This window comes from Pleurodeles waltl, chromosome 4_1, assembly GCF_031143425.1.
Source record: "Pleurodeles waltl isolate 20211129_DDA chromosome 4_1, aPleWal1.hap1.20221129, whole genome shotgun sequence".
NCBI lineage: Eukaryota > Metazoa > Chordata > Amphibia > Caudata > Salamandridae > Pleurodeles > Pleurodeles waltl.
This window is the reverse complement of record NC_090442.1, coordinates 446,039,296-446,062,760: the sequence shown is the minus strand read 5'-3', so window position 1 is coordinate 446,062,760 and position 23,465 is coordinate 446,039,296. Positions and strand designations below refer to the sequence as shown.

At 40.1% G+C, this 23,465-nt stretch overlaps 1 protein-coding gene across 1 annotated transcript in view; it reads left to right on the top strand.

Moving 5' to 3' along the window:
• SEMA3D (semaphorin 3D) overlaps positions 1-23,465 on the top strand; it is a 358,213-nt gene that overhangs the window by 151,596 nt on the left and 183,152 nt on the right. Inside the window, exons 9-11 of the mRNA XM_069228712.1 lie at positions 8,331-8,445; positions 16,719-16,788; positions 21,837-21,981. Of these exons, the coding sequence (XP_069084813.1) occupies positions 8,331-8,445; positions 16,719-16,788; positions 21,837-21,981 (330 nt within the window). The remainder of the gene's footprint in view (positions 1-8,330; positions 8,446-16,718; positions 16,789-21,836; positions 21,982-23,465) is intronic.

Genomic DNA, 23,465 nt, shown 5'->3' with positions numbered 1-23,465 from the left:
CCAAAATCTCGTCAATCAGGCAGCTTTTAGCTCTCTGTATGTGAAAGCCTTTTGTGAAAAGTATCATTGGGCTTAGCAGTGCCCAGTCATCAGCATTGGTAGACTTTATTGTCACACATTTATGCTTGTTTCTTATTTATTGGCTTGCCTCATTGCTCTTGGGTTTGTCCTTCCCATGAAGTATATCTGTCTTTAACCATGCTTTCAGATTTTCTTGCCTGTGTTCTTTTAATATTCACATTTAGGGAACACCGTTTTAAGTTGGGCTTAGGAGCGGGCAAGCACTGTTTTTCGACATGTTTTAATATATTCTGGGGGCTTAAACCACACCCATCTCATACCCATCACTTTCATTCGTTCCTGGACCTGCCTTTCGAAAATCCCTTAATATTGTTGGTAAAAGCTTTATGTTTGTCCTGCCTTGAGGCTGGTTTTTTACCACCCTGCAGACATGTTACTTGGATTATTGCACGATCTGCCATATACTTTAGTGTGGGTGCACTATTATGTTCTTTTGTCTTTCCACTTTGCATCGCTCTCCATGACGGCCACGGCACTTTTAAGTTTCATGCAGCACAAACTCGATCAGAGGTACTGGGATAGATTATTTCCAGCTGTTTGGTGTCGCGCTGTTTATTGAATAAATGTTGTCGGCTTTTCCTCATGAAAGGTCTCCAGTTTATGCACATGTTGGCTTTGTCTCCCCTACCCCATCACACCAGTCGCCAGATACATGCAGTGCCTTGAATCTTACGAGTAACGCTGCCTCATAGTTGGCATCACTTTTGGGCGCTACACTGGAGGACTTGTCGGGACCAGTTCTGATTATTTAAATAATTGTGGCGGCAGGGTTAGTCTCTGCACAGGATAGCGATTCACTGGTTGCCCTTTTCTAATGGTGCTGTCTCATTTGCCGAACATGCGGTGAAGCGTAAACTTTAAAACTGTTTCTCCTTTGTAAAATGTTCCGCATTTCAATGCAGGTCGAAGGGAAAATACGTGTTCTATGCATAACTCCTCTTCAGGGGTAGTAAGCGCTATGTAAAGTCAACGCTTTTCCATGAATGTGGCACTGTTGTGTGTTTTATTGGACAGTTGGGCACCAGCCTTCTCTTCATATTTTGTGGTATATGTAGGTGTGTTACTTCTCTCCAAACCTCTACATTACTTTGAAGTCGAGGGATGGATAATTCCTTTCCACATCTATAGACTAAACTATCAAAAACATTCCCTGGCAAATGTGATCATCTTAATCACAAGCTTTTAGTCCAATCAAGCTGTGTTTTCTGAGATGTGAAGCAGAAGAAACACAATAGGCAAAATGGCATCATATTGAAGATGCATTTATGAAGCGCTTCGTACCTCTGACAAGGTGCTAGAGCGCATGCCGTGAAAGAGTGGCACGCTGCTTCATATGTCAGTAGCAGCCACACTGTTACAAATTAATTGCATTTAGATAGTTCTTACTACTACCCCTGACAAGGCGTTGAATGTCATACAGAATGTACTGACTGTCCAAGGCAATAGCGCTATGCAATATAAAACAACAAAAGTAAAAAAAAAAAAAAAAAATTTCAATACCAAGAGGTCTAACTTTCACAAATGCGATACTGATTGCATTGTAAATGATTGTTCTTTTTTTGTAAAACACTTCATGAAACTGTTTGTGTTTTTTTGACTCAACCCTGTGCTGCTAATCCCCGATCGAATACCCGTGCCGGTCCACTGCTTCCTCTTCACATGCCCCTCCATTTCATCACTAACCCTTGCGTTTCTTCAAAAGGATTCATTTAATGTAACATCCTTGACGGCAAGCGGTTACCATTTACTGCTGTCCCCAACAACCAATTTCTTGCATCCGTGTTGCCTCCTTATTGTTTCATCTTGGAAGCACAGAGCAATATGAATTAAAAGACTAGAGTTATGCAATCTGGAAATCATAACCACCTGTAATACTAGTATAGATAGTCGCAGTACCTTGCCGGCTCTTTCAACCTTACGAGACATGAGTAGATAATTTCTAATCCAAACAGTGCACCATGTTGATGTCCCTACATTTAGCTGTGAAGACTCTAACCTAGTACTACGCACTAAGCACTAACCAGTAAGTATTATGAGCACAAATAAAGTCGATTTAAAAAGTTGGACATTTTGATTTTCATCTACTTTTCAAACAGGTTGCTGTCTTCCATCATTCATAAATCTCACTAGGGTACACCGGAAAATCCACAGTAGATGTACATCTTTAAGAGTACTGTTAGTAGCCAAACCTTACTCACAGTTGGAAATGTCGAGTAAGGCAGATGAATACAATAATTTGAAATGTGAAGGCCTATTTCTCAAAGAAAGTTGAAATGTGGAAACTAGTTGTATCCATCGGGGAGCCCCTTCTCCAGCAACCCACAGGTTGTGGGGTTATTTTCTCCCATTCCAAACCCGAGTACACATTTACCTTTGTGCTTCACAGTGAGTATGTTCTTGTTAGGCATTAGTTTGTGGCTGCAAACTCACGAGTCAATGGGTCATCTCCGAGTTAATCAGTCTTCCTCCCATGCAATGTTGACATCCCGCTCTTTCTAGCAAATTGTCCACTTGTAATGTTAAAAATGTAATAGTCATTAATTTCTAAGGTAACTGCTAATTGCCAATTCCCACGACTAAAACATCTGATATGGCATATGGAAGTGGAGTAAATTGTAATATTATGTGTGAGGACATACATTCACCAGTACGAATTTGCATTTTGTGAACGGAAAACATGAATTTACTCAAGTAAATTGCCACCTTTTTTCTTGGGGCCCTTATTTTTTTTCTTACGGATTTTTTTTTCTCTATAGAGGAAGACTCTCCCTTTAACCCCCCCACAAAACTGGAACTGTTCTCTGCTCACCACTAGTTTATTTCACAGCTGAGAGTGGGCACGCAAATATACACAAGCTTACAGTTGTGTGGATATTCCATGAATTTTATATGGGCACACTCTCATCACTCCCCTGTTCCCACTCCTAACTCTAAATGTACAACAGTGGAAGATATGTCCTACTAGTCGACTTCCACCTTCGTAAATGTACTTTACAATTCTAATGTTCCTCGTATCACATTTATGTCAAACTGAAATTTTGAACTCAGAATTATAAGGGTCTATATTGTGCACTCGGTTTACACTGAGGTATTCAAACACCTTTGTAATTCAGGCGTAACATATTTAATGATCCTGAGTAAGGAACTCAGTAACTGTTCTTGTAATGGAGAAAAACTGGTACTAAATATTTACCTGCTAGGAACTCTTGTGAAACACAAGTTACAAACAACTCAAGATGAACAATTAAATAATAGCCTTAAAAGTGCATATTGGGTTATAGCATTTATGTTGATTTGCTCCACAGAGAAACTCCTCTGATTGTATCTCTGATCAATACTGATTTCGAGAAGCGACTAAGGCTTTGTCTTTTTGTCATTTGCAAATCAGATTAATCAATGGAGGTTCGGATGCACCAACAATAGGCATGTTTGAGTCCTTCGGAATTCAGATTGATTACTAAGTGTTTGTTTTGTTTCCCTTCATTCTCCATGGCAGAGACTGAAAGGTCATTCAGACGGAATTCACTGAAGATACACAAAGTTTGTTTACTGCCACAAAAGGGACATTCTGTTTTTAAGTAATATTGTAATACGACTAAGCAAAGCAAACATGATTTGTGTGTGGAAATAGTATATGAATGTTATTACTTGTCCTCGTTATTCCAACAATGCATATATTGTTATATAATTCACTGTTTACTTTAAAGTACACATCTAAAATGAACATGTATGTTTAATGTTCGTAAGGGAATGTGACTTCAGGTGACAATAAGGTGTAGGCCAGTTTTACCATATTTAAAAGGGGAAGTACAAGCACGTTACCATTGATTAGCAGAGGAAAAGTGCACAGAGTTCTACAAGCCAACAAACACAGTTGTCAGCAAATTAAGGCAAAAATCTGGGGCGACCTTGCAGAGAGGGCCAGGTCCAACATTCAATGACAACACACGTACAGACGTTTAATGCTATCTATTACGTTTAATTGAAAAAAAGGCAGAAGGGCATAAATTCAAATGAATAGTCTATTAATGATTACATCGCAGACAAGTCTAGTTATCATCATAAAAAAACAAGTTGTATTTTTTGTAAATTTATCAGTCTCACTTGTTAGACAATTACTTCATGGTAAAATGATTCAACCCAGTACAGATTGTCTGGATAAGATGATTATTCAAAAAAATTTCATTCTAATATGCCATATGCATACTACATTAAAACAATAGCTGAAGCAATGAGCAGCTATTGAAAGCCGGGCCAGGGGATACTAAAATGATCTCTACCGTATTCAATCATGTATTTGTGGTTTGTTAACGACTCAACTTTTTGGCAAAGTATTTTTGTAATTTATGGACCTTGTACCTCTCAGGAAATACTCTCTTTAGAAAGTATACTGCCGGGTGACATGAACTCTTCAATGTCCTTGTGCAGCATAAAATGCAATGTAAGTACCTAAACACATCCAACAAAGCCCTAATGTTTCAAGAATTTTAGGTGTTGCGGTACTCAACAACACAGACTACCTCCACTCAAGAATTCTAGCACACAGTGCCTTTGAAAACACACTTATAATTTGGCTTTCCCTACTGAAAATGCTATAATACCCCTGATGGCCTCATGCGCTCAATAAGGTACCCACAGCATATAAAGAGCTGTCGGCTCAACTGCACTCTGCATCCCACCAATATACAGAAAACACATTAGTGCCACTGAGAAATGTTCAGCCAATCACCAATCCAGAAAAAATACTCACAAGTTTCAGCACGTCTGCAGCTAGCCCTAAGACAGACAATAAACTACTAGGATATCCAAAGGCATAAAACAACTCATCCTACCACTAAGATGCTGCAGCAAAATCTCCTTTTTTCTGCAAGGTCACCCCATCTTTTACACCCTATTACACTAAACCTCTTTGTTTTGGCTTTTAGACCCTGTGCATGTTACCACAGCTAGACAGTAGTAAATGGCCTGAGCTTTCCCTCAAAAACATGAGCTATACACTAAAACTCTCCATATACCCTATTTAACTTCCCTGTGTGTCCCTTGTAAATAGTGCGTTAAATGTTAATTGTCATATGAAAGCTACTTACAGTACTAGCATATATGACAAAAATATATTTCTGTCAGAAGCACCACCGTGCTTCGGCTAGGCTGCAGTTTAAATGCACTGCAGTAACAAATGTCCAGTGCAAACTTCTTTATCATGTAGAAAAGGTCTATTTTTTGTATATGCATAGATCACCCCAGTGTCTTGTAAACCCCAAAGACACACTACATATTGAAGTTTATGTGCCCTCGCATTTGAAATAAAAGCCAAAAGCTTTTTGACTTTGTAGGCATGGCCTTTCCCTAATAGGCCTTGGTGGGATTCAAATTGTTATTTTTTACCTCTGTTTAGGAAAGAGCTAAAAATGCTTCAAATGTATTCCTTGCTTTTTAAAAAATGACTTAATGATGAAGTCATATTTTTGACAACTTAAGCAGAAAGGTAGCTTTGTAAAATGTTCTTTACAATGCCTGAGTCATAACTGTCTTAAAACCAGTTCTGCCACTCATCACACCTACAGAGCTGGAATACACATCCTTTGGCTGAAAAGTTTGGAAAAGCTTTCCTCTGGACCCAGGAAAGGTCAATGGAAGTTACCCGTTGACCACTTAGCAGAAAGTAACTATCTGGGAGTGGACAGGAACAGTTGCCAGAAAAAAGAGCAGCTTTAACATTACATCTTTTGATTAAGAAATGTCAAGGCAGTCTTCTGTTCATACTCCAGCCCATCCTAGATGGTTAGGCTCCAGAGGGAAAGCTAGTTTTGACCCTGTCAGGCAGGGGAGTGGCCAAGAGGCTAAAGACAAGGCTGCATGGTGGTTGCCTTGTCCAGGGGCTACAAGATAACTTTACAGTAATGCAAAGAGGAAGAGTTGGAAAACAAAGTTGGGAACTACATGACAGCTGTTACAATTTGGTAGTAGACCTTCTCCAATCACTGGCTAGTGCGCAGGATAAATCTGATTCCTCAACCACCACCTCATCCTCAGAACTTTCCTGGACCTGGGAAGACTCCATCTGAAGAAGTCAGTCCTGCCGGAAGAAGAATCCTGACTTCTGCCTATTGGCCCCTGCTGGAAAACAAGCTCATAGGAAGGCTTTAGGGCCCCTGAATCTTGTTGGCACTCATGGGCTTGAACTGCTGTTCAAGGTTCAGGTGGTCGTGGTTATCCTTTTCAAGGATGAAAAAAATCTGAAGGACTCCAGACTACAAAAGGCCACTGCTGAATAGAGAGAACTAGGCCCTGTAGGATACCTGGCTGAAAAGAGACCTGGTGCCCAGAAGTCTGAAGCTAATGGCTGCAGGAGTGACCAGAAGAATCATTCTCAGCAGTTGGAGAGTATGGCCTTCATTACGAACCTGGCAGTCTAATGACGGCCAGGTTTGTGGTGGTAGTCGGACCACCACCAATGCGGAGGTCCGAGCGCTACATTACGACCGCTTGGAAGCTCTGCAGTCGGACCGCCAGCACTGCCAGATTTCATTGTCCCTATGGCCTGGCAGTGTTGGTGGTCCTAAATCAAAAAGGCAGCACTGCTGTGGATTACGCCTTTCTTCTCCACTGCCGATTACATGGCGGTAGCACTGCTATGAAAAAGCTGTTGGAGAACGGGTGCAGGGCCCCCCTGGCCAGCACGGTTGCTATGATCACTGTCTGCTTTGCACACAGTAAACATTGCGAGGGTGTTGGTGCATTCTGCACACTATAGCATTGCCGTTGGTTCGATTACAAGCCGGAGACAATGCTGTAAGCTGTTTCCCCCTGGGCCAGTGGGCAGAAACTGTATTTCACGCCCGCTGTCCCAGCAGGAAACTCGTAATGAGCCCAGGGGGAAGGCAGCCACTATAGCGACAACCTCCCCATCAGCATTTTGGTGGACAGGCTTTTCCGTCTGCCGAAATTGTAATGACCACCTATGTCTGAAGGCAAACCCTTTGACTGGGACATCCCGCTGAGAGGTTTTGACCTCTGCTCCATCTCAGTTGCCCTGAAATTGTAACTTCGTACTGATCCACAGCATACTATCAGCTTTTCATCATGCTCAGCCTTTTCTTGGTGCTTTACTATAAAAAATTTGTCACTGCTTGAACATAGCACTCACGTCTCTGGAATTGCCTACTGCTAGTACCACTGGTAACAAGTGTTGGGTAGAGATTTCCTCAAAATTGTGTTTTGACCTAACCAGTAGGTTTATTGAGCTGACAGAGGTGCTGCTCTCCCAAATTAAAAAGCACATTTCTAAGAACTACATAATACAAATTCTTAACTCAGACAACCACATATCAACAAACAGGCTGAATCAATTAATGGTGTTTCCAGAGCTGGACGCAAAGGCATCGGGAAGCAGAATTCACTGCAATTCTCTACAAATGGTAGTTCATCCTACACCTGTTTGCATAACATAACATAAATAGAGACATATATGGACCACTGTGTTATTCCATGCAAGTTTTGGTCTCTCTCCTCCATGCTGGTAAAAAGTTCAAGATGGCATTTTATGTTTTATTTATCTTCATTTGCTTTTGCCTAATAATGATGTATGCCCCTCTTTGTGTCTAAAACATTTAAGTCTGTCCTACACTAAATTAATCCAAAACCGATAAGTAGCTAGCTACACCCTAAATACTGAATTGGACTAACATCAATATCTCTCACTTTGCTTACACTGTCTGTTTTGCCTGCAAACAAATATTACATTCTGTATTTACAACTTTGTTTCTAACAGAAAAATAGCATTGTACTATGAACATTTAAATGTTTTTTTAGTGTTTTCTAGGAATGTATGTCTGTCATCAGTGGGGGCTACTAAACGTATTTATCATTGAAAAGTGAAATTAAATTTGAACTTTGCCGAAAAGCGAACATAGAATGCAAAATACATACGTTATCCGATCGCTCTTTTGCAAATTGCTACCATAAAAACTGTATAACTATCGGTCATAGTAGAGAAATTTTAAATAAATATTTTTATTATATTTTCTTGGGTCTCTATAAAATGTGGTGACATAAAATATCACGACTTGAACTTTACCTGCACGTGTGTTGTATACATTCAAGATATAACATAGTAAAAACGGAGAAAAATTAATTCAGACTTTTCAGTACTTTTGTAAGTTATCGACACATACCGATAATACATGTTTAATACACTTGAAGTATGTTAATTTGTTTTTTCTAAATAATATTTATTTTTCTTATCTTAGAATGACGTAGGAGGCCAACGCAGTTTAATCAATAAATGGACAACGTTTCTTAAAGCAAGACTGGTTTGCTCAATCCCGGGATCTGATGGGGGTGACACATATTTTGATGAATTGCGTAAGTTATTAAATTGATATCCTGACTGTTTTTTAAAAGAGCCAAGCTTTTCATTATTTCCAGTCTCAGTCATAAAACATTGTAACATTCTGTTCTTTGTGCAGTCATTAATATGGAATTGCTAATTTATATGGAGCAGTAACAAGAAATCTTTATAAGTACAACAGAGTTTTCGTCTCTCTCCAAACCCCTGCTCAAGTGTGTTAGAAGTGAGTCCAGAGCCTTTTTCCATTGGATCACAATGTAGTGAAGAGAATTTCCAGGATATTTTAAAACATCTTAACCTATTCTTTCTAAGCAATAGCCTAAGCGTATTTATTATATTTGGAAGATATTAACGACAACGCTTAGTTGTATGATTCCCTGTTGTATGCTGTTGGAGATCAGTCCTTAATATTTTATGGACAGTGCCTCTGAGGCATATTAGGACGAATAATGCACAGTACAAAAATGGCAATTAAGGTATAAAATGTATTGAAAGTGTTTTGTTACTCCAAAGAACCTTATATCGCAACTACTTTTCAGTCCTGTTATACAATACATACCTATACTACAGTGCTTTATAGATGAACCACATTCAGCCATTAATTAAAACGATCTAGACCATTTATAATGGTTTTTTTTAATGGAAAACGAGCTAGTGGACGAATTCCCTATACATCTTTAAATATCTACTTTAGTACATTTTGTAATTTTGCGGAATTTCGCCGTCCAAAATATTGTCTTCTGAGATAATGGAAATATCAGACCAGCTGGTCCTAATAGTTTCATTTCGTTTTTATTACAGTGAAAAGTTTTAGAACTAGCAAGCTGGGTCTCGCCATTATTATTATCTACACTGCATTCCTCTGAGTAGGACTGCAGTTTTTAATAGAGCCGCCAGGAATCTAGTGGCTGACGTTTCCTCCACTAAGTAACTGCTCAACCACAGAGCAGATTTTGCTATCATATGAAGTTTGCTCAATGTTGCTGCGTAGTCTGTTTTTCATTTTCATACCATGGAAGTTACTGTGTATATAACTCATATTTAGTAATATTATGAACAGTAGTGTATTTAGGTTATTCAAGACTATTCATTTCAGTACCAATCCAGATCATTATCTCCCTGTAAGTATATCAGAATCAGATAAGTGAATCATCTGGAAAAAGTGGATCTACTTACAGTAGGGACATGGTTCTTCAACAGAAATACCTAGCCTGCAGTTACCTACATTTTGGGAGAAAAATCACCCCAGTTTCGATTGGACCAACATGTGTTTTTAAGGTCTTGAGTGATTAAAAAGATAGCCATGTATCTTTGGGCATAGTGGCAGTCCAGCAGTGGTAGTGGCTGGCGAGAACATGCTGCCTCACAGGAGTGCACACAATACTAGCATGTCTTGTGTTTGAAAACCGTAGTAGCCTGTATAGTAGGGACTGAGATTCATGATTAATCTCTACCAGAACACTGAAATCATTGAAACTAAGGGGAAAGCCATTTCACACTAGCAGCCTTTATGTTTAGACATGCCAAGAGCAGTTCATCTTGTGAGGGGTTCTCAGAGTGTAGCAAGGGAGGTGCACTGTTTGGGGTATAGGAAGAGTGTTGAGGTATGGTGATTGAGTGAGGCACTCATAGACTTCATTTTTGGAGATTTCCAGGGCACTAAAGTAAGCATTACTCCAAGAATCATGCACCAGCCATAATGTTGAAAAAACAACAAGCCACAACCTTGAGCCAAAGCTTATATGGTGCATATGTTAGTGATGGCTCTGGTACTAGTGATGAGACTTGGTGTAATTAATACTGTGTGCACCTGCCTTATTTTCGTTAGGTTTTCATTTTTGAAATCCTTAGAATTGCAGTTGTTAAAAATCAGGAGGTTAGTTAGCCAGTCGATAAAAGTGATAGTCAAGGAAAGGGTTACCTTAAAAGTAGGGTTAACTGATACTAATCTGTGAGAGAGAGGACTATTAGTTGTGGTGGCTGAGCGACTTCACCAAGTAATTATATCACAATTTTGTATAAAATCCAGTTAAGCTACTTTACTTTAAACCTTAGCTTTGTGCTGGTAGCTATTGTATGGTGCAATCAGGCTTCAAAGTAAACACGAGTAAAGCATTTACCAGTACCAATACAGTTAATAAGTAGAAAATATAACACAATAAAAATCCCATTCCAATTTATACAGCTATTACACATTTTAATTTTAATGAACAAAAAGACATAAAAATTGCTAAATTGGACCAGGAGAACCAGAGAAATATTTTTTATGAGTTATAGAGTTTTCTAGTATAAAGCGGCATCAGTGGGTACCTGGTCTCCCTAGACTGCGTCAAAGTCTAAAGTTAAGGCTGAGCAATATAGAGCCTGAGCCAGCTGCAGGGACCAGGTTTGTTCCAGTTAAAAGTTTACTTTCTGACTCTAGGCCTGATTTAGAAGTCTGCGGAGGGGAATACTCTGTCACAAATGTCATGGATATCCCCTCTGCCATATTACGATCCCATTCTATCCTATGGGGATCGTGATACGGTGGATGGGATAGCCATCACATTTGTGATAGAGTATTCCCTCTGTCAACTTCTAAATCAGGCCCTTATTCTTTTTCCTGGAGGAATCTTCTGTTTGGCAGGGTGGACTGCCAGCTAGATCTGATGAAATACACAATGACAGTGGGATGTTGCTTGCCATTGATCTCTGTAGGTTCCACCGCATTGGGCCTTGAAAACTTTTCTGGAAGTGGAGATGCTTTCAGTGAGGCAAATCATTAAGTTGAATCAGTCTGACAATGCAGTGTCCCGTGATGTGCTCTGGTGCTTTTAGGAAAAAGATTCTAGGTGCACACTTTTACAATCTATCTTGAGGGTCAAAGAGTATACTCTAACACCAGCTAAGGCTCCAGGACCTCTTTCGCAGCACATGATAGCATAGGACTCAGTCACCAAGAAGCCATCAGCATGGCCCAGGAAAAATTCGTTTGGAACTGAACCTGTAATAGGGGCTGTCCTTTTGGAGCTTGTACCGTTGGTGGCCACATCCCCCTAGCCATCATGTCAGAAGGAGTTCACACCTCCTCCCAAGCTAGGCCCTTTAGTTCCCTTTCCTGAAAGCAATTCATACCTCCCAGCAAGCTGCCGGTTGAGGATTATCTGGGAAAGAGATACTAGAGGCTTTAGGCACACAAATGTCAACTTTCTAATTTTTTCAAAATTGTTAACGAAAAACCAACTTTCTAATCATATTGGATGTTAATCACCTATTAATTTGAGACATTGAATCATGAGTCTAGCTATTCTCAAACTGGAGTTACACATTATAATATCAAAGTGTTATAATGCAGACCCATGCTTTTCTATGGGAGAGCTAGCCTTGTCACAGTGAAAAAATACTTTGTAGATTTTCCACTGTCAGGGTATGCAAAACTTAGGAACATATGCCCAGTATTTAAAATACCAATCACCCTGCCTATGAGCCCTTGTCTTGTAACTTAAAGAAGACTTGCCAGTATAAAAATTACATTTTAGGCCTGGTAAAACGTGTATTTTGCCAGGTCAAATTGGCAGATTTAAAACTGTCATGCTAGGCTGCAGTGGCAGACCTAGGATCATGTTTTCACTTTGTCACTGTAGTTGTGGCACAATTGGTGCTGCAGTTCACTAGCTTACAGGCCCTGGGATTTATAGGCAAGTTAAATATGCCTATCAGATATATGCCAACTGGGGTCCGAGTACCTACACAGGTTGCTGGACATCTGCACCCCACTGTTCAGCTTCAGTAAACCAGCACTAAATCTCCAAAAATAAAGCCCAGCAAGAAGTGGGAGTAATCCTGCAAAAAAGGACCTTTCCTAATACATTCCAAAGAACAGTTGCCTGACTGCTGATATAAGTGTCACTGCTGGGTATCCTTCTTGGTTGCCTTTTGCAAGGGGCCTGATGGAGTGGGCTTCCATGATGACTTTGACTTGTATGTGTCTCAGAATACAAGACATTCAGATAAACAGTCCCAAAGTAATCTCAGAATTTCCTCCCTGCCCAGGGTACAAGGGAACAAGGGTAATCCTTCATATTAGCATTTCTACTTGGTGCACGAGACAGGCAGGTGAGGCCCAATGATATCCTTTTTTCCAGGTGTGTTTACATTAAGAAGGTAATATTAAGCATTACCAGGGTCCCTCTTAGTGTGCAGGTGAGTAACAATGGATTTCTCTCCTTGGGGGTCAGGGTGTCCATGTGGCATCCATCTGGCCTACCATAGTTGCAGGAGCCCAGGAGAAAGTACCTTGTGGCTTTTGGTTTCCCGAGCCCCAGGAAAGGGAGCATGAGGGGACATTGCAAGCTCAGAGCTCGTGGGATGTGTCTCTGCCATACCTTCACCCTTTCACTCTGCCATGTTAGGTTAGAATCAGGAAGCAAATACCTCCATCCAATTTTAACATGGTGCATGTTTGTTAGGCTACTGTAGGGCGAGACAGGGAGCCCACCTTCACCTCATGCATGTATTCTAAAGGGTTGTAGAAGGCAGAGCCTTAGTAAAGAGCAACTCTTGTCTCCTTATGAAAAGGTAATGTTTTCATGTATTTTTGACAAATACCTTTTGTCTCATATAACTAGCATTATATTAGAGAGTTCATTTTGACTTCTGTGGGCAGTCCCACACATGGCACATTTACCCCACCTCTGCCACCTATCAAATCTGGAAATCCATGCCCACAGGGCCTTTTTTGTCAATGAGGCCTCTGCTAACTTGGTGCACTTTCATCTGAACTGAAATGTTAGCACTTTGTTTATTTTCAGAAGCAGTCCTCAAAAGCAAAGGCCCTGACATGAAGGGAGATTTCGTCCTGCACATGCATTCACTGAGCCTCACATGAACATGGACAATATATATATGAAGGTCCTCTGAAAATGGGCAGATGCTTTAGATGTAGATGTACGAAATTACCATTTTGTGAGTGGTGTACCCCCAGAATCTTATCCTCTGTTTTTTCGGACTGTAGAACTTGTTGCTCCAGTAGTAAAGTGCATATGCTACCCCTTTTCAAATGGCTGCATTGACACAACCCCAGTTGTCATACTTAACATACCTATACATCCCTAGTATATGGTACAGAGTGTACCCAGGGCCTGTATATTAAAAGTCACTAGTGGACTGCAGCACCTATATTACCATCTACTGCAATGGCAATGCAAACATGATTTTAGGCCTATCTTGGTAGCTTGACTAGAGTTGTTTAAAAACTGCAAATTGACCTGTCAAATTAAACCCTTTTGAGAGGTCTAAACCTTTCCTTTAAATATTAAAACGTCAAACCTAAGTAGACCTTATAGCCATAATGTATGAAGAAATTTAGTGTTAAACGTGTACTTATAGTGATTATCACTCAAAACATATTGTCAGCCTAACAAGACTGGCTGTTCCATAGAGACACATTGAGATGCACTATTAACTTTAATAATGATATCTCTGTACAGGAAACATCTGGAAAAAACATGCAAGAATGTTTCGTAATAAGTTTTTAAAAACCCAATTCACTGGCGAAGTCAGACTTTTCATAAATATTAAGAAAGAGTTAAAGTTTTCTGGCCTAAAGCTTCTGGAGGCTAATTTACATTAATCTACACCTCCAGCCCTTGTGAGTACTCAAGCTCCGAATGAGCGGTTTAAACTGCTCCCAGAGCAGATACAAAGAATTGCTTTTGGGGAGTGGTGTTTTCTGTTCCTCTGGCAGGCTGACCATTTGGGCAGTGACCAGGAACTTAATTTATTTTAAATTAACCTCCCATGTCACCTGGATCAGATGACACCAGGATAGGCCCTTTTTTGTTTCTCCAGTCAAGCCGGCAGTAATCCCTTGGGGAAGAGAGCTGTCCCAGAACTGGTTCAAAGTGACCACAGAAGAAGGGTGGCTGATTTCATTGGCTGCACCTCTGGGGTGGGCACACATGCTCTTCACAATAGCAGAAGGGTTTCAACATCTTGGATTTAGGTAGAAAGAGGCATTGTGATAGTGTAAATCCTCTGACAGGATCAACCCTTGGTGATGTACCTGCCTCACATTCCATTGCGACCTGCCTCAAATTGCGTCTAGGTCCTGGCCTACTGTGACCAGTTGACCATAGTAGACTCTTAATGCTTTTCAGTGCTATTTTGACTAGAAACTTTGAAAATTCCTATCTTGAGTTTCCCTTATTGCATTTTTGTCCTTTTGATTATGGGTGAGGGGTGGAATCTACTCTGCTGGTGGATTTCACTGAGTTTTGGCACTCCGCACTTGAAGTGGAGCACGGAGTTCGGCAATCAAAACTCTACCAGACAGTGGCGGAGCCGAGTTCACCAGAATGCCACTCACCTACCCCTGGGGTTAACGTACTAGTTCTTTACCGTGACACCACCAGCGCTCAATGTGCATGAAAGGAAAAGCTGTTTTTGACAACCCATTTGCTTGCTTGCCAGGCTAACTCATCTGGACTGTACTTGGTGTATGGCTCAAACCATTCTGGTGCAGGTGAAAAGACTCTTGGTGTGGTAGTTGTGGAGACTGTGCATTGGCGAGTGGACAGTACACATACCTGCTTGACCCTGGTCTACAGTGATGACATAGCAGGTGACCACTTGTGTCATATAGTAACATGGTGAGATTTCTGCGTAGCCTCTAACCCGTCCTCGCGCTGCTGAGATTGTATGGAGAATGGCTGACAGCTACAGGGGAGGAGGGGACGTGTGCCCAAGCAGTGCATGTACTGCCAAGTGATCTGCCAATGCTGCTGCTGCCCTAGACTGTCCTGACTCTCATATACATTTGTCATAGAAGGGGCAAAGAATTCTGAATGGAAATTGCACAACTGTTGATGTGCTGAATGCAAACCTGGGAGAAGAACGGGTCCAACTCCTCAGGTCCCTGGTGGGTGTAGGGGTTCTGGGTGGAAAATTGAGTTTTCTGCAAAGCCAGGAGGGCCCTGAAGTAATTCAGGACAGTAGCAGGCATCTGACAGCCGGATAAATAGTGAAGGGGCTCTATTTTGTATCTGACAATGACAAATTTACTAATGTTCACACATGTCTGCACTAACAGGCGGCAATCCGCCGCATGCAGAACTCTGCAGAGTTTTCAGATAACGCTGTGGAATTCCACAAAGTAGAACTCCATGAGCTGCACTCACCCCTGCTTTTGATGTCACTTTATGTATCAAAATGTGTTCTATTGTTCTAAATGGGCTTGGGATTTTTTATTGTGTTGCATTTTGACTGTATTGCTCTTTTGGTACTGAATACCTACTTTACACATGGCTTCTAATTTAAGCCTGTATTCGCTGTGCCATAGTCACTGGCGGTGTAGAGCTCAGGTTAATTTAGTGACTTTAGTGGTTCAAAGAGCAAGGATTGTGTTTATTATTTAAAGTGGGTATTCACACCCCTTAACTAAGAACCCAATTTCTTACATTAGTGACCTAGGGTCTGGTGGCAGATAAGCCTCTAGGTCAGAGGTTTCTGGCAATAGATTCAAGCCATCTTACTGGTTTTCCACCTATCTCTAAATAAGGAAGATGGCTCTAGTGAGGACTTATTTTTTGCTTTTGACTGTACTTTTCTTCAGCAACTAAGGTGGACATCATGCAACAGAAAACTTAAAAAATCTCACTATGTTCACCTCATTGATGTGCATTTGGTGCCTGACTGCTGATGTTATTTCATCATTTTACATAAATGGAGAGAGTAATGTATGATAATACCTGCTTGGATAATTCAGTGTCCCTGACATATCAGTAACTTAAGTGTCTCCTGAAACATTAGTGACTGAAATTCACAGGGTATTTCTACTTTAGTGTAAGTCAAGAAGTAACAAAGAAAATGTTATTTACAAATGTTTATCTTCAGTTTCTCATGCTGCTTTCTCAAATAGTTGAGTTTTGTAAATAGGGACATAGTTTAGTATTAGTATAAATGTAGGATTGCTTGCTCTGATCCTAGCAAAGGAAGATACATTTTTCTACTATGATCCTATTGTTCTTGGTAAGTTATTTGTTCATTAGGAAATGCATATCAGTGTGCATGTTTGATATATTTGTCCTTTCAATATGTCTTTGGATATTTTAATTGATGTAGATAAGCAAACACGTTGTTTACTTTCCCATATGTTCACTTGCAGCATGGCTACTGTTGTTGAAAGCAAAGGATATTAAAACTGTGTTTTGCAGTAAAAAAAGGAAACCATGCATTACAGTGACTGTGATTTATTCACCACCAGTACATTTACAATGATTTATATAAATATGTATTTTTTTCTACACAGAAGACGTATTCCTACTTCCAACCAAAGACGAAAAAAACCCTGTAGTGTATGGAATATTTACAACTACAAGGTATTTTATGCTTCAAAATTATACATTCAGAAATGCATTTTCATTTAATTACAATGATGCATGTATGTATGTGTACACTATTTCTATAGCTGGAACCGAGCCGAAAGGCAGTGGAGTACTGTACTTGGACAAAGTTTAGCTTATACAGGTGAGAGTAATGGAAATACAGGAGCTGTTGATTAGTAAAGCATTGTAATGTAGTGCCCTTTACAGAGGTGAGTCTTCAAAACATCCTAAACTGCACCAGTGTTGAGGCAATGTTAAGAGATTCAGATATGTTGTTCCAATTCCTGAGTGCATAGATGGAAAAGGTCAGTTTTTTTCTTTTTTACAATTCTTAGTCTTCAGTCTGATGGTGACCTGGTGGTGGGTATGTAGAGAACAACCAGAGATGGTGTGCTTGTCTCCATGATAAGCAGTAGTACTGGTTGCGATGGTTGTGTAAATGATGCAGTTGATTTTGAAGATGGTGCAGGCTGGCAAGGAAGTCAGTGGAGTTCCATCGGAGGGGTGACGGGACATGATGATATTTCTTCCACCTTCCATAATGAGATCTACTGTGGCATGTAGGATGCCCTACGGGGTGCCTGTGTGAAGTCTACGAGACCACTGAGCGGGTCATTACTACTATTAAGATGAGAGAGTACAAGGGCTTGAGCAGTAGTTCTGAACTCACTTTGTGGAAGGAGCAGTTTGACTTCTTTAGAAGACAGAGCTGGTATTATACTGTCTTTTTTTTGTCGAAGTGCTCCTTGAGGGAAAGGTTATGCTTCAGGGTAAATCCAAGTAATCTGGCATTCAGTGAGAGCTCAGGTTCAAACTCGTCAAGGTTCATGTCATTGAGCAAGGTTTGTACTCAATCTTTTTTGTTGTTCTCTGCAAATAATAATACTCTGTCTTGCTGGGCCTGAGCTTCAGGTAGGGGCTGAATATCCATTTCTAGATGATGTTCAAGCAGTGTGTGAAGCCTTGAAAATCTGAAGCAGAGGAGACTTTCAAGTAGATTGTGTGTCATCTGCAAATTGGTGAACCTTGATGTTGTTTTCTGTGAGTAGAGCCCCGAGAGACTCCATGTAATGGTTGAAGATAATAGGACAAGTATGGAATGTAAGGAGGCTACATATGTGATAGGCATTTGTTGTGACCTGGAGATTCCCATGTATGTTGGATTCTCTGCAGTACTTATATCTGTGGGATCACAATCCATCTGCAGATGATGTCATGCTGGTTTTATATAAACAAGAAGCTCACAAACTGTGTTTGTGATCACATTTGAAAATGGCTGCCCACTGTTCCATTCTTAAAGCTGAAAGGAGTACGATGTAGTTGTGAAAAAAACATTATTGTTATTATGATTATTATTATTATTATTACACATGCTTGATTCCTACAAACATGCTCCAGTGGCATATGACTTATCTGCAGGGTGTTTTTAATAGATTCCCAACAGTTCAATACTTCTTTCAAGTCAAAGTCATTACTCGGCTAGTAGTAATTATATCAGGAGAATTAAATGTAATTTCCTTTATTTTAATTCCAATATTATGATATCAGATTTGTTTATACTATTGGAAACTTACTTGATAAATATCAGTAAAAACTAATCAACATTTTATCATTAAAACATTATTTTCTTTTATTTTTAAACAACCCTAGACCAGATTTGTCTTCTGCTCTTAGGATTCCGCTATCGATAAGATGTTGAAAAAATGTTATATTTGAATAAAATCATGTACAGTAGAATTTGCATTCTGAGGTGCATGGGAATGTGTCTAGTTCTTACATAGAAGAAAGATGTGCTCAAATCGATTTAACTGTGCTCTTCTGAGGTATCTTGTCAAAGGGTAAAAATGCAAATAAAGTTGGCCAAATAATAATTTTAAAAAGTGTGTTTCAAAACTGCAATAATTATTCTATTTAGGACACATGGGCCTGAATAATTAGAAATTAATGTGATGTTTTACAGCCGACTCTCAGAAGTAATACACATTGTAATTTAATTGCCTATTGACCAAGATCAACAAATTAAAAATGCTATTTGGATGCCCATCAAGGGGCATTAGACAAATACTTTTCACAATAAGTGTGGATAAAGAGAATAAAATCACCCACCCAGAAAACAACACAGTGTATAAAATATTGTATTTAGGATGTCATTACCTTCATCACCTTCCTGTACCCACAGGCTAATTCCACAAGGGTACCTGTAACTAGTGGTAACAGAATGCCTTTGTTCTTCAAACTCTTCTTGACAATCGTCCAAATATGTAGCCTCGGGAGACTGTATTAATTTCCGGGACTCGTCCATCATATATTGATCTAGTTCCTACAAAATAAGTCACTTACAGCCCTTGGTATCATTTATTCAAAAGATAGCAGTATGTACATGAAAAGTTTAAATGATTCAAAGGCTCTTTACAACAAACTCATTTTGAACCTATTTGATGTCTAAACAGGCCAAGACAGCTGTTTGTCTGAATGTCCTCCTATATATTGTAATCTGACTGAGGGATATAGTCAGTGGTGCTGCAGTTACACTTCTCACCAGAGTGACTTTACAAATTTAAGCATGCCCATATCTCTACACAACTATTGAGTGCTCTTGCAACTGTTCACATTATTATAATTGTTGCATAAACCTCATGCTTTCTCATATTTCCTCTTCTTCACAAATACATCTAACTTAGGGTCTGATTTAGATCTCGGCTGATTGAGTACTCCATCACAAATATGATGCATATCCGCTCCACTGTATTACAATCTCCATAGGATATAATGGGATCGTAATACAGCGGCCGGGATATCAGTCACCTTTGCGACAGAGTATTCCCCTCTGGCAAAATCTACATCAGGCCCTTAGTCATTTAGGCCCATATTTAGAATTTGTTTTTGCACCGCATTTACGTGACTTTTTGACGCAAAAGCGGAACAGACTTACAAAATACAATAGTATTTTGTAAGTTTGCAACGCTTTTGCTTCAAACAATGACGCAAATGAGGCGCTAAAAAAGTATAAATATGGGCCTTAATGTCTTCTGCCTCAACAGCAAGTTGACAAATGGCCACCTTGCTTCAGCTCAGGCCAGCGGAATGACTGAAGCTGACTCCTAGTAACATATCTCCAGTCAAAGTTCTCAATACTGTCCCTCATAACACCACCTTGTTCCATCCTTGAACCAGTGTGCCCCTGTGCAGTGTCTCATAATTGATTTCTCCCCCATTCTCTCCTTGCCCTATAATCCTCCAACCCCTTGTATTTCTTGGCTGTATGGCGATGTGGGGCAGGTTTCCAGATCCAGTACATTTTACTACTGGTACTTCCTGTAGCTGAGAACTGCCACTGGTGTTGAGCTGAGGGTGACGTGGAGGAAACAGTTTCCTGACTTCAGCTAACTTCAGAGGCAAACCTTAAAACTTTATTTAGTGTTAATTCATGGAGAGGAAGAATATATTTTTTATCTTTACTTTTTTACCACAGGAGGCTAGAGCTCAGGAATTGATTAAACTGCTCGTACTGTTGCACATTTTATGCAATTCAGGTCTATTCTAGACTTAGGGGCTCATTACGAACCCAGCGGTTCAGACCGCCATGCCAGCGGCGGTGGAAAAGAACGCCACTGGCATGGCGGTCTGAAGCGCCATATAATTAACACAGGGAGGGCCGCCTGTGGTGGCCCGCCACCAGCGCAGGCTACCGCCGACAGGCAGCCTGACGATGGCGGATTACATTATCTGACAGGGCAGCACTGCAAGCATCACTGCCATCTGGATAATGTACCCTGTTTCCCCAGCCTTTCCCTGGTGGGCTCCCCCGCCAGGGAAAGGCTGGCAATAGGGGTGCTCCGGGGCCCCCGTGCAGTGCCCCGCAGCACTGAGGCATTGCCGACGGCTCCATGTGGAGCCATTTGCAATGTCCCGGCCCTTTATTCTGCTGGGCCAGTGGGCAGAAACACTGTTTCCACCCGCCAGCCCAGCAGAATGTTCATAATGCGTCCGGCGGGGTCTCAAGGGGGCTGGCGGTCTATGGAAAGACTGCCAGCATGAACACAGAGGTGTTTACCATCGTGTTCATAATGATCCCCTAAGTTTCAAACCATACTGGGTGTACATTAATCTAGGGCACTTTTCTGCTGATATCAACAAGAACATTAGAGATGGCACCATTGTGAACTCCTCACTGAAAGCGTCATGGCTAATAACTTTAGGTAATGTGCTGATAATGTGCTTCAATGCCAGTTTGAATCACAAACAAACACAGGCTACCTGTCAACAAATAAATATATAAATTAAGCCTTTAGACACGATTGGCTATAGTCTTGTGCTAAACAGCTGACACCGGTTACAGTTGCCATATAAAAATAGAGATCTATTTTCCAAGAATCCATTTTAACATAAAGCTAAATAAATAAGGGGGGAAGTATATGTAGACTTTTAATAGAGGCATTATATAGACAAAGGGAAAGCATGCAATTTGAACAAGTCCTGGTGACACTAAAGAATGGACTACAGTTGTGAAGTTTAGAAGTTTCAGTAATACATCAGGATTGCTTCGCTCTAGGGATGGAATTCTCACTATGTAACGTCACATGGACAAGTAAGCTAGATGAGAAAATGTCGAAAAAACATAATTATCTTGACCACAAATGGGTACGACATGTTTGTTGCAGTTGGATTTCTTTGTAAATCCATGGTATCACTCACCAGGTCAGTATGGCTGGAATACATCTCTGCAGTTTCAATGTGTCCTTCACTTATTCAGCTAAATAACAGTTGCCTCTATGACTTTTGACCTTTCATATCCACCAGACAAAAAAGTTATCTTCATGTATCATTATTTGTTTGATATGCTCTTTGTATTTTTATCACATTTAGCAAGCTTTGCGGAATTTAAATGAATACGTTTTTAGTAAGCGATTGAATTAGATGAGTAGGACACATTTTTCCATGTATGTAATAGTCAAAATAGAAATATTTAAAATGTAAAATGTTGCTGTCTTCATGCTTTTTACATTGAAATTACATCTTGGTTGTCTCATCGAACTTTTCAGCTCAATATTTAAAGGCTCTGCTGTGTGTGTTTATAATATGGCTGATATCAGGGCTGTTTTTAATGGGCCTTATGCACACAAAGAAAGTCCAGACCACCGATGGGTCCAGTATGAAGGAAGAATTCCATACCCTCGTCCTGGCACAGTAAGTAATATGCTTCACATTTCACGCTTGCTCCAAGAAAGCACTCTTCAAATGACATAATTTGCTGCATGTTTGATTTTTCCACCTCTTCTGAAAACATTTGTGTGCCAATATGTTGCCTAAGAAAATACTGTTGGTGATAATAGTTGAATACGAGGGCCCAGATTGACCAAATAGTCATATAGCGCAGTGCAACAGCCAAAAATGCTGATCTGCATTGTGTGAGAGGAGAGAGCCTTTATGATGTAGTGCAAGGGTGTGTGTGTGAATCTAGCATAGATTTTGTACTGGAAGGTTAGCCTTACAGTACAAAATACTATGCGCAGACACACTTTAAAACTTTTCCTACATTGTATGTGTGCTGCAAGTGCAGCACGCATGAAAAGATGAAAAAGAAAGGAGAAATAAAATAATTTCTCCTTTTAACGCATGCTTTCACATGGCCTTAACTTTTGGTGCGAAACCCTGTCTACTGTTTGTAGATAGGGTTTTGCATCAAAAGGCAACGGTGGTTGCATGGAAATGCCCATGTACCACCCATGTAGCACCCCCTTGGCACTAAGTAACCCAAAGCAGTGTTTTGCACTGCTTTGTGGTAGATTTAGGGTACTTTCCAGAGCAAAACAAGTTTTGCACTGGAAAGTTAATAGTTGAAGAAAGATTTTGTAGTGATTTTCATCCCTTTTGTGATGCCAACGTGGTGTAAAATCTTAGAAAATATACCCCTATGGATCCTATTTTACAAAGGCATTTTGGAGAATCTACAGTAGTACTCATGTAGTACGTTTTTGTATTCTTACATACCTATGTGATTGGCCCAAACATCTAGCATGATAGCAAAATGAGAATATTCAGTGAGAATTCATAGTTAACTAGGGCATGTGGAAAAAGAGTTGGATGTTTCAAGGCATATTCACAAAGAAATTTAAGAGTACATAATAGAGTATTCCTGTAATACAACTTCACATGTGCATAAGTGCTTTTATCAATCTACTCCTCTAGATATTCAATTTATGAAATAACATAAAATACAACAATAGGTTTCATTATCACTACTGCATTTATCTTAGGGCCTGATTTAGATGGAATTCTCTTGTCACAAACATGACGGATATCCCATCTGCTGTATTACGATCCCACTATATCCTATGGAGATCGTAATACGGTGGACAGGATATCCATCATGTTTGTGACTGAGTAGTTCATCTGCAGAGATCTAAATCAGGCCTTTAGTTTTTACAGTGACTGATGTTTTTATCTTTTTGCATCATAGTGTGTAGCATGAATTGCTGAGGGGTAGTTATAAATCAGACATACGAGTCAATTGGGGAAAAAAAGTGAATTTCTAGATCCTTTAAATTAGGTTACATTAGGATATGTATTAATCTAAATCGACTCCAAGGGCCTGATGTACTTGTATTCGGTTTGTAAAAAGTGATCGCACATTGCAGTCACTGCAATCATAGGAAAAGTGGTCTGCACTG